A 12,402-nucleotide genomic window follows, 5' to 3' on the forward strand; every position below is an offset into this window, starting at 1 on the left:
GTGTGTATGACTCACATGAAAAAAATATGTAAAGCAAGAAAGGATTATGAACTCTCAGTGGAACAGCCTAATATATAATGTAATAATTCATTAAATTTCAGGATTGATGGGTGGAGTTTTGCAGTTAAAGAACATTGTCAGTTAATTGAGAATGAATTTATTTATAATGTGAACTTGCTTGGGTTATATCCTTGTAGAGCACATAGAAACTTGTCTGTGTCCTAAGGACTTTTCATTTGGTATTTAATTACACTGGTTGATTCGTGATGGATTAAAGAAAGGCAGCATTTTCGTTGGCCCTAATACTCTGATCATCTGTAGTGTTTATACGTTTTGGAAGGGCCCTTGGTAGAGGACAGCTTTGTTTCTGGTGAGTTTATTAAGCAGATTTCAGTCTTAGAGGAAGAAAGTAAACTTTCAGAAGTTCTCAAAACCTATGAAAATTGATAGGTATTTCAGGAATACAGTTTATACTAAATGGTTCTGAAAAAGATATGGTAATTCTCTTTATGCAGGTAAGGATGATATGGAGATGTGTGAGCTGAACCTGGAAGAGACAGGCCTGACCCGAAAGCGTGGTGCTGAGATTTTGCCAAGGCAGTTTGAAGAGGTTTGGGAGCGCTGTGGAGGCATCCAGTACCTTCAGAGCGCAATCGAGAGCAGACAGGCTAGGCCCACGTATGCAACGGCCATGCTGCAGAACCTGCTGAAGTAGACGTCACACACTGCTGCAGCCGGCAGCCCTTGCTCTGGTACTAGGCAGGGTGTGTGCCCCAGAGATTTAACCATTCCACGATCATGTTAGAATTACTTACACAAAGTGAACAGATTTATTAATCATGGCTTTTTGTTGACTTAAGATTAACTAGGGTAGTGATTTGGGGACCTAAAAATGATTTCCTGTATCCAGCTCTAACTGTTAACCCTCTTGTTATTCTCACACTTGTTACACTTGGACAGATTCTGATGTGCCTTGTTTTTTGCAGACTACGTTAAGTCTGTTGTAATTGTTCCCTAGGAAAAGAAATTTGAAAACAAAATCCAAAATACTTGAACTTTAAGAATGGCACAGTACAATATAACTGGAATAATGAAACAGATTAAATTTTCTTAGAAAAATTAAGATCCTTCAAATGATCAAGGCACTAATGTTTTGATCGGAAAAGCTCTCAACTTTCTTTACTCACTTTTGACAGAAGTTCATGGAAATTTCCATCGGAGGTGGGCATCTTTATTTTCCTCCCTCCTTTGCAGTGTATCTTAGTTCGGATAGAGCCATTAGCCTGAAGCTCTGGCATTATAGAAAGAGTCTTAATGTAACTGGTGTACTTTGTGATCAAGAAGGCACTCATAGTATTCTGCACAGATTTGTTTTTCTTTCCCATTACATTGTATTGTTTTGAGAACATTTTTCTTATATTCCATGCACAAATAAAGGAAATTCAGATCATGTAATGCTTAAAAGTTTTGAGATAACTTTTGTTTCATTTAGAAAAGGAAATGGGTTTTAGGTGGCACTGTGACTTAGCTAAACTGAATCCAAATATTCCTTTAACTTCACCTCAATTGCAATTTTTACATCAAAATCTTGTCCAGGTGTTTCATATGATTTAAGCTAGTGTTCTGTTTTAAAACATCCTTGTTTTTAAAAAATTCCTAGCATCGTCTTTGGTCTTTGTGATTTTGGTAATTGTAGAGCTGTTTTATAAGCTTTGTAATTCAAAAGGCTTTGTACTTAGTAATTGCTTCTTTTGTGTAACTGATAATTTAAAAAAAAAGTTTTCCTTGTGTGGAGTTAGTTTTGATCAAATGTCAGCAGTTTGTAGTCCAATATTTATGACTCTCAGTTAGGAATTCGGAGACAAAACTACATCAAGGAGTTAGGCTGTCATAATCCTACAGAGTCTTGTTTGTATTTAAAATAAAATTAGAAAATAAAAGTATTCTCTGTGCTTTTTTTTTCTCCTGATTTTAAAAGACACTAACTTTTGAACTGAATGTTCAGTGATTTTTTTTCCTGCAAAGAGTACCTCAGAAATAATTCCCAGATGATTAGATTAATGTTTGTGCGCCACAGACACTTTTAAAAATTGATTCTCTCATAATGTGTCATTGTACAGAAATGTCACTATGATACGGTGCAAATGATCGTTTTCCATTAAAGACATTAAATGGTCCTGTCTCTGCTGCTGAGACTGCGAGAATGAGTCCCTTTCCAAGGCTGTGTCCCTCCATAGACCCACCCACTCTGGGTCCCTGAGGTTGGTGCCGGAAGGTCTGGCTACTGAAATGAGTGCCCTCTTTCCTCTCCTCATCATTCGCCTTTAATCGGTGTTCTTCTTTGTATAGCATGGTGAATGATGAACTTCGTTTCTTAACTAGTAACAAGGTCCCTGAAGAAACCTTAATAACCAGGTATATTTTTAATGACTTGTCCCTTTAGTACTATCTTCACAAACAGTGTGTGTATAACAGATACATCTAGGCACTGCATGGACAACTAACCAGCCATAAAATTATTATAATGACAGGACTTCACATTTTGAAGAGTTTGTAAGAAATGTATCACAGCAAAGCACTCCTCCAAGTCTTTAATACTTAGTACAGTTACAGTTAGTCTTAAGCCATTTTGTTGCTAATTATGTCACACAGCTGTCCTAGAACTTATCTATTTAAAGTAGTCTCCTGAGTTAACCTTGGCTACCAGGAGAATTGCCCTACTTCAGGTGCACTTACAATAACCTACATACAGTAGAGGCACATACACACAGAAGCCACTTTGCTGGAGAAATTGAGGGCCTTAGTCTTTAAGGGAAAGAGCAGAAACCGTGTTCTAAAAGGCGCTCATGCCCCTGCTTTCCAGTGTTCACATCGAAAGTCACAGGTGCCAGATGAGAACTGTAGAAATCAAAAGTCAATTTACATTTTAATGAGTCATTTTAATTATTTAAAATTAGAAGTTTAAGCCAGCATACTATATATTAAGAAATAATCTTCTTTTAATACTACTCTTACTCAATTCCAGCTCCTTCCTTGGTGGATACTTTGCAAAGGTAGACATACATAAAATATTAAAAATGAGAACAAAATATTTTCACATTTGACTCAATTATAATGCAATTCCTAATTCCACTAACGTTTCTGAGATAGGTGTACACTGAAATGCACACATGTCGAGGAACGGTGAGTTTTAGGTGTAAAGTTGAGTAGGTGGCACCCAGAATTACGTGAGGAAGAAGTAATGCATATAGGAGCACAGGCCCACACAGGTGACGTTAAGTTGTGACTTGAATTCTGCTTTTGGTAATGACTTCTGATAGGTCATTCTTCCCAGTAACACAGGGAACCCTTTTATTTAGCAAGCAACCAAGAACGGGTTGTCTCAAGTGGAAAATAGATGGTATTTGCAGAATCTTATATAGAGAATGGGAACTCATGGGCAAAAACAGTGATGACGATTTATTGTTTATAGAGCTCTATTAACTGGATTTTTAAATGATATTTCATTCACAGGTCATTAACTATGGTTCTCAGGGGATCCAGATGGGTAGAACTTTGGTTTTGTTACTTGAAGTAACGTAAGAGTACTTGGATCAATAGAATAAATATTTATTGAATGAATCAGTCAGTCAGTTAATATAAAGTCAGTAGTAAACTTATGTCTTTTTACCTAAGAGGTAACAGATCCAGGGAGGTCAAGTGATTTAGTTCTAGACCATAAAAGAGATCTGAGTGCCATTGCTTCAGTCATGTAGAGAAGGAGAGAATCAAAATGAGGAGACTTTCTGAGCAGCCCCCTGAGGTTTTACAAAGGGTTGCTCCTTGGTTGTTCCACATCTGCAGGGGGTGGTAGGCTTTCTCTGTCTTTACCAGCAATAAGTAGTGGAGTTTTTGTTTGTCACGGAAGATAAACTAAGAAGGGAGAAGAGGACAGCGCATGTCCAAAAATGAGAAGAAGGACAAGTTGAGGGAACGGTTGTAAGAAAAAGGAAAGAGAAGAGCAATGGTGGAGGAGCAAGAAGAAGGGTGTGCCTCTGAAGACCACACCCCCAGGCTGGAAAACACAACATTTTCAGTGACAAAGCACTCCTAGAGCTTTGCTAAATTTTAGAATGAATTGTATGTAAGAACAGAAGCTACGGTTATTAAATCTTGGATTGAGATAGACCTAGTATATACATTCTTAGCACATAGAAATGACATTCTGCGTGTAAGCCTCGTGGAGAGATTGAGTGGAGATGCTCTCAGGTAGAGCCCACCTGTGTGGGACCAGATCTTGGAATATAATTAAGTTCAGTCAAATCAGTGTGTGCTTTCTTTCCCATCACTGACCTAATACGTGAAGGAAGTTATCATACTTTTGGTTGTCATCCTTTTTGATAAGCTTTTCAAGAGATAAGAAAAATACACATCAATAAAAGAATCTTTAATCCTGATTTTTACCTGTGCAGAATCTCACCTTCAGACCTCAAATAGATTTATTAATTGGCAATTTTCTTTTCACTTTTGAAAATTCATTTAATTGCAACTGTTACCTCTTTTTTCCTCATTTTCTTAAAAATGTATATCTGACGCTTTCCTACAATACTGATGTACTGGAAATAATAATAAATGTCTTCTCTGTGGAACTTCCTTTTGTCTCTTGGGCTTTTAATACAGTTCCAGGGAGTTACACACTGCAAAAAGTCGTGAGTGCTACACGTGTCGCCCATGTCTCAGATGGTGTAAGTTCGAGAGGTCCGTCTGGGCTTCTGAAGCTTCACACTGGAGCCGGAAACCCTGTGCTCGGCAGCTATAGGAAGGGGCAAGGGACTCGGATAACTTATCCCAAACTCCTCTGGGTTTTTCATCCACAAAACAAACAGGTCTGTGAGTCTCAACTACTCATTTGCCTAGATTAGAGGAAAATGAAATCTTGGCTCCCTTTCCCCACGCCTCTGCCTGCGAGGTGACACAGGATGTAAAAACTGGGGACCCAAAGAACAGACTTTCCAGTACAGCTGAGGCTACTTTATACCTCTTGTCTGGAGCCGACCATGATCCAGTTCTGAGAGTGTGGAGAGACCGGGCCGTCTAACCTTGGCAGCTCTTCTCTGGCTGGTTTGAAAAGGCCAGTCTAAAAAGTGGGTGATGCAAAGGGTGAGAGGCAGTTACTCCTCCACAGGAAATGAAGGGTTTATCTGTTTCTCTTTCCCAATCAGAAACTACCTTCTCTGCAGTAGCTAGAACACAGCTGAATTGTAGAGAGTGGGAGGGCACATTATGGGAGGTAAGAGTATTAGATTTTCATTTTCCCTTTTGATGCAATTTTTTTCATGAGCTTTGGGTCAACTTACCATGCATTGTTCTAACAAGCACGTTTTCCTCTGGAAGTTCCAGGGATGTGGAAGTAGGTACATCTCTTGCTGTCATTTTTTGCTTTGAGGTACTTGATTGTCATCATGATCTGAAGTCCTTGTCAAATATCATAGCTCCTCACTTTTGGGGAGGATTGGAGTGGGAATACGGATGAAATTTAGGCATTTGTGAGACCAACGTGAGTTTCCAGGAATTTGTAACCAGGGGCAAATACCATGTCCCTAAAGATTGTCCCTATTATTGGGAAACATTCTGTTTTGTTTTTATTTTTAAAGTTTACAGCTAAAATGTTGCTGTCAACATGTAATATTTTGTTATCTTTCAGCAGCATTAAAATCAGGCTTAAAATCATCATAATCCATAAAACAAATCCAGAGAATATGTACTAAAACACAGACCCACTTTATTATAAATCAATGAATATATGGTGCTCACATTTTATTGAAATTAAGATTTTACAACAAGTATGTTTGATAATGGAATATTTGAAAAAGATACAGAGGAGTTCATTTTTCACTAAGTAGCATGTTAAAAACGGGCTGAACCCGGTTATCTCGATGCCAACCCCCCTGAACACTCACTGGGGTCAGTGTGGTGGCGTGAATGGGTTATAGGAAGGCATAGTCATCTGTGGGGGGAACAGGGATCGCCTGTGTCACAAAGAACAGCCTCGTCCCCCAGCCCTCGGTGCCGTGTGTTCCTTCAAGTAGCTTTGTGCAGTAAGGAGAAAAGATTTTCTATGGTGTGTATATCTGAAGCCCAGTAACTTTTTCTTTAAAACATCAAAAATAATTGGCATCAAAACAATATACCATATAAGCAGTAATTTCTTTTTCAACTGATGTGCCTAAGAACTGAAATTGTGTGTGCGTGTGTGTGAGTTACACAGATGGAAGTGTGGTGCATATACACCCTCACCAGTGTTTACATGCCCTGTGCATCCATTCATTTAGAAACCTGCGTGTTCTTGCACAAGTGGTCAACTTTTATGGACATTCTAATATATGAAGAACTTTGCTTCCTGATATATTGCTCACCCCACCCCAAAACCCCAATTTGTACTTGTAAGTGATCTATGATTATTTATGATTATTATTTTAAGGGCACCTGGAAGCAAACCTGGTTTATTATTACCTTCACTGTGAGCCAGGAGTAGCTGAAAGGTTTCACTGATTGTGTTTTAGGTTTTGATAAATAAGCATCTTTTTCTTCAGAATGTATCTGTCATCGTGCAGAACTCTCTGTTCGAAACACGGTTGTGTGCTGGTTCTCAGTGTTGACTACGTGCCTGGCTGCCGAACACCCATGAAGATGCCCGCCTAAGTTTGCAGGATTTTGACAGAGTGGATACAGTTTTCCTTGAGAAAGCAATCCATCTCTCTTAAGATAGATTAAATGATAATATGTACATTTTCAGTTTTTAACTTCCTTCCCCAGTCTTGATGGTTCAATTCTTCATACCCTATGGTCAGTAATTCAGAATTTCTTTTTCTGGTTACCTGTAAGAGAAGATAATTTTAAGAGCTTAAGAAATGCCATGGATGAGAGAATATGCTTGCCATTCAGGATACTTTTTTGAAAGATTGAACATGCACCCCACCCCCACATATTCCTAACTTTTTAACCTCCTAGAAGTATATTCCATCTCTTCTTAAATCTGTTGAGATTCTCAGGCTGAACCATCCATCTCTTGAAGCAAGGGTGGCACATAGTTGGTGGATGCAAGTCATCATGTCCCCTGGCAGCCGCAGCAGACATTATTATCGCATGTTGCTTCTTTATTGAATTGTGGTTCTTAATTCTGCCTGGCACCTCAGGACTTCGTCAATGTTTGCTTCATCCTGGCCACTTTGTTAATGTCAGATCCTGTGTCCCGCTGTCATGTTATAGCTTGAGTCTGAACTTTCTCTGGCTTTCTGACTCTTCATCCCAGGAAGTCTGAGTGGCTCCCACTGTTCCCAGGGTGCACTGGGACAGGTGGCATTAGCATGAGCATTTGGTGCGACTGCCTCATATCTTCCTGGCTGTACACTGCCTGTAATAACTTGTTTCAAGTGCAAGCATTGACCTGTTTCCGTCCGACACAATAGATTTCTGGTAGTGGGGACACTGGCTGATGTTTACTCAGTTTTACCATCAAAGACTAGGTGTAAGTTTTGAAACTAGGTAATTTCAGGCCAAAATTACTTAAGATCTTTTTCCAAAAATCATTTTGAAAAAGCTCAGTGTAGGTTATATTTTATCTGCTTATAGGTAAGTTATTTCCCTTTTGTAAACTGATAATTTTTTAGCAAAAAAGTTGATGAGTGGATGAGTAATGTAAAAATGGTATGTAGAACACTGGAAGGAACACTTACCTGAAGATGAACTTTCAGGAATTTTTGAAGTTACTCATTGTTCACAAGTTATTTCTGCATATTTTCTACATATGTTTGCTTTAACTGATTATTTGACATCAAAAGAAGATATTTTACAAGAATGAGCATAAAATGGTTCAGTTCCAGGAAATAAATTATGAAAATTTCAACCATGTTGAAGTGCATTGATATTTTCATCAGAAATGGTTAAGAAGATTATAAAACGTGTGGCTTGCTTCTACTATTTTTTGTTTTGTCTACACATTTCACCTAATGCCAGCCTTCTCTGCTCTTCCTGCACCAGAAAGTGCCTTTCCCTCCACTTAACACACTAAATTCAAATCCTGGTAAATAAAGGAAAAGTGTTTTTACTTACCTCTACTTAAAACAAGAGACAGGCCCAGAAATGTTTCAAATGGCCTTGAAGATTCAGAAATTAAAATCAATATTTAAAACTATGAGTTTACCCTGTTATTGTGCTGATGTTTAAACCTTCCGACACTAGTTCTGTGCGCTTGATTTGGGGAGTGATCTGATAACCTTGCAAAGCAGAAACGTGATGTTCTCTTTTCCGGGCTTCCGGGCATGAACAGCAACTACAGCTCCCTACTCTTTTAGCTTTAAAATTATTGTGATAAAAGGACGGGTAGCATATTTTTCCCGTGCCTTCGTTAGAGTTGGAGTAAGTGTGCTTCCTGTGTCCCCTGGGGGTTCGCCTGCCAGTCAGCTTCCTGTTTCGTAGGCAATAGTCTCAGAAGGATTGGACAAAGCATATGCAAAAGATGAATGATAAAGTCAGCTTGCAAAAAGGGGAATTATTTTTTAAGTCAAGTTCTGAGTTGTGGTTATGAAAAACTAATAACATTTTATTCATCTAATTTCAAAATAAAATTATCCTAAAGTTTGATGTATATCATTCCAAACTTTTCTATATACATGTTACATAATTACCGATGACCGTAACATCAGGGAAAGCAGGGAGTTGGGCTTTCCCTCACTATAGGAAGGAGGGAAAATCGTATCTTGGCCCCAGGGCTTGATGGGAAGAAGGCAGAGGAGAGGTAAAGTTTTAGGAGGTTGAGTAACAAGTTCCTTGTTTCTCCTACCACCAGTTAAGGAAGCATTTTTTGCCCAGCTTGTCCTGGTTGAGTGAATTGGAGGCTTCTAGACTACCAGGGGACAGGCAGGTGCCGGGGTCAGAACTAAGAGATCACAGGTGAAGAGAATATGGGAGAGAAACTTTCCAAAGGACCTGGTGAGACAGCACCCTCCGCCCCCAGTGCATAGATGATGGGAAGGGGAGAGGAACTTTGAGCCTGACCATACATATATTTCAAGAAAACTGGGTTGTCCAAAGAGATTGCTTAAACTGTCCATCAGATGAAGTTTGAAAAACTGGGTTAGATGATACCAAACTCGCCCCACCCCCACCCGGGCTCCGCTCCTGTAATCCCGTGCAGAAGCACTCCACACAGAGTGAGGAACAGCTGCGAGACGAAAAAACGAGCGCCCCCACCCCGTTGTATCTGAGGGGCAGCATGGGATGAAGTCTGTGATTGCACTGTAGTAAAAAGAACAAGGACGTTCATGTCATCAAAAACTTCCTGTGTGTCACTGTGTACCATCATTACAAATAATGCCATGAAGAACACATTAGGCCTGTTAAAGAACAAAGTGAAAATGTTTAGATCTGAAGAGAGAAAGTCATAAGTAATTTCTTTGATCTAGATTTGCATTTTCTGTATATGTATGATGACAGTGTGGCGGTAATAGTAAAAGTCATTAAGCCCAAAATGGGACCTTTGAATAGAAAAATTTTGTTTATTATTAGGGGTATTTTGCCAAGTAAGTTCCTAGTGCAACTGGATCTGTGTATAGAACACTAAAATTGAAGGAAATGAAAAATGTATGGGATACATTCATGAATATTGAATGGAGAAAAAGAATGGGAGGAAATGTAGAGGTGAAAGTATAGCGAACACCAGTGACTGGGTGGTAGGTTGACAAAGAATGGAGCCAATTGAAAATGCTCCTTGGGCATCAATGGGCTCATCTCCATGAAGCTCTTGCCCTCAATACAATTTCCCTATTTCTTCACTGTCGGGCAGAATAACAGAAATGCAGCCAATCCACAATTCTTTGAGAATACTGCTTCCAGAGTTCAAGTGTTAGTGTTCTTACCCAGTTTGCTCTGAGTTGAGGTTTCATTACCAAATAGGGAATCTCAGTTTCTCTCACAGGGCTCCCCTTTTGTTGATAATTATCAAACAGCTCCAGCAATGCCAGCAGCTGAGAGTTTACACTGACGAGCATCTCATTTATTCCTCACCTAAACTCATGAATTTATTCCTATTATCCCCATTATGTAGATGAGAAATTTGAGGCTCAAAGGAGAGAAAATGTTGCTCAAGTTCACTAGTTAGGGGTAGCACTCAAATTTGAACTTGGGAGTAACTTTAAAACATCCCATCTTAATCACTGGTTGATTAGCTCTTAATTTGTCACCTGACCCTCATGTAGGTAAGTCAACAGGGTCACAGAAACGATGGGCATCTGTGAAGAACAGGAATAGCTGATGGGAGATGAGCAGGTGGCGGGGATCCAGCAGGGCCACTCGGGACCTCTGTGCTCAGGTACCTTCCGTACTGACAGTCCTTCTGAAGCCACTCACGGTGTGATGGGGCCTGTCCTCGTGGTAAGGATTTTCTTCCCCCGCCAAAGGAAATTGAGTATCTTTCTCTTCTTCCCTCCTGTCTCCCTCGCTTCCTTTCTCTCTTCTTATCCACTACCCAGCATCTGACATAGTGACTAGCATGTGGATGCTCAGACATGTTTGTCAAATTGTGTTGGTGTAAGGAGCGTCTTATTCTTGTGTGAATACCGGAGGTTCATAGTGACTGTCCCCAGGGGCAGGCACGGTCTGGGAGCAGAGCCCTGCAACCTCCATGAGAGCCGTCCACTTCCAGATTGGCCGCGCCCTGCTCTACTGATCTCGCTTAGGACAACCTAGTATTACAGTGGTATTTCTTCAGGAAGAGGGATATTTAAAATTACAAATTGTACAGCCATCTGAAAGAGCAAATAGGGTTGATTAAAAGAAAAAAAGAATATATGACCTCATGAAAGCCACATGCAACCCCGTTCTCCTTACTCGTCTTACCAGGGCCTTGCTCACCCACCCGACTTCCAGCTCCACCAACCCACCTTTGCTTTTAAATTACACAGGTGAGACATAAACATGTTCTCATAATTTAAAAATTTGGACCCCATTTCCACTCTTCCACTGTTCACTGGAATCACAGCTGAGTGATTCTTTCATTCCATGTATTCACTGTGCTTTTAGTTATATATTTTCTTGAACCATACGATGTTTGATGATTTGTTATCAAGAAAATAGCAATACCATGTGGTTGAACTTGATATACTTACAAATACAGAGCTTTGTTATTAGTTTATTACATAAACAGGATCTGTTATCCTGCAATTCACTTTTCTCATTTAATGTCTTGTTTTTCCCTGGGACAGCCCCAGGAGAGCTGGGTCACTGCTTTTAACCGCCGTGTTCCATAACGACCAGCGTACTGCAGGATGGACAGCTGAGCTGCCCCCGGTAGATGGGCTGCACAGTTGTCTCACCTTTCAAAGCAATGATGATGCGAACACTTCTGTATACATATCTTGGTCTAGAGATGCAACTATTTTTGTAGGAATAATTGCCTAGTAGATTATGAGAGTTAAATTAACATTTTTATAGATAGTAACAAATATTTCTTCAAAGAAAGTTTTTCCAGTTTATACACCATCAGCAATGCTTGACAGAACTAGTTCTCCCTGATGTTACCACACTGGGTGTTATTGACCTTCTTTTGCCAAACTCGTGAGTAATAAACTATGTTGCTATATCTTAGTGAGATGGAGCATCTTTCCTGTCCCATTGGCCATTTGGATTTCTCGTTTGAATTGCACCTCTGTATTTCTTCGCTCATAGTACTAAGATATTTGTCTTACTGATGTGTAGAAACGCATTGTTATGGATGTTCATCCTTTAAGCGTTATTATTTGTTTATTCCTCACCCAAAGATATGTTTATTAATTTTAGGGAGAGCAGAAGAAAGAGAAAGAAACATCAACGTGAGAGAGAAACACTGATTTGCTGCCTCCCGTACCTGCCCCGACCGGGGATCGAAGCTGCAACCCAGGCACCTGCTCTGAGTGGGAGCCACACCTGCGACCTCCCGGTGGGCAGGACAGTGCTCCAGCCAACGGAGCCGCCCGGCCGGGGCTCCCTGTTCATCCTTTAAAATACAAGATAGGTAGTAAATATTTTTCTCTCACCTTGTTGTTTATACATTAATTATTTTAGGGTGTTTTGTTCCCTATGAGAATTCTTTTTAATGTTTTCTGGGATTGGTGTCTTCATTAGGGAAGGCTTTTCCAGCACTACAGAAATATTCTTTAAAATTTTTTTTTATACTTTGATTGTTTTGCTTTGAAGTTTGATATAGAATCTTTGATATAGAATTGATTTAGATGTAGTAAGAAACTGATTTTGATTTTTTCTATATGGAAGGCCAATTTTACTTGAACCATTATTGACCAGGCCATACTTTCCTTATGGATTTGAAATGCTTGTTAAAATTAATTCCCTAATATATAAGGATCTGTTTAGGGCTTGTATTTGTTCTGT

At 39.6% G+C, this 12,402-nt stretch overlaps 2 protein-coding genes across 9 annotated transcripts in view; one reads left to right on the top strand and one right to left on the bottom strand.

Annotated features, from left to right (window-relative positions):
- MYO6 (myosin VI) overlaps positions 1-2,465 on the top strand; it is a 160,534-nt gene extending 158,069 nt beyond the window's left edge. For 6 of the 8 annotated variants that reach the window (XM_037132998.2, XM_037133001.2, XM_037133003.2 and 3 more), the window contains one exon: positions 516-2,465. In XM_037132998.2, coding sequence (XP_036988893.2) covers positions 516-715 — 200 coding nt within the window. In that variant the 3' untranslated portion in view covers positions 716-2,465. The remainder of the gene's footprint in view (positions 1-515) is intronic. The other 2 variants (XM_037133000.2, XM_037133005.2) reach the window with 1 other exon arrangement.
- Positions 2,466-5,765: 3,300 nt separating this feature from the next.
- Positions 5,766-12,402, bottom strand: part of IMPG1 (interphotoreceptor matrix proteoglycan 1) — a 118,335-nt gene continuing 111,698 nt past the window's right edge. The window contains exons 16-17 of the mRNA XM_037132991.2: positions 8,183-8,255; positions 5,766-6,857 (exon numbers count right to left, since the gene is read on the bottom strand). Of these exons, the coding sequence (XP_036988886.2) occupies positions 6,750-6,857; positions 8,183-8,255 (181 nt within the window). The 3' untranslated portion in view covers positions 5,766-6,749. The remainder of the gene's footprint in view (positions 6,858-8,182; positions 8,256-12,402) is intronic.

This window comes from Artibeus jamaicensis, unplaced genomic scaffold, assembly GCF_021234435.1.
Source record: "Artibeus jamaicensis isolate MK-2021 breed Jamaican fruit bat unplaced genomic scaffold, CSHL_Jam_final contig_1127, whole genome shotgun sequence".
NCBI lineage: Eukaryota > Metazoa > Chordata > Mammalia > Chiroptera > Phyllostomidae > Artibeus > Artibeus jamaicensis.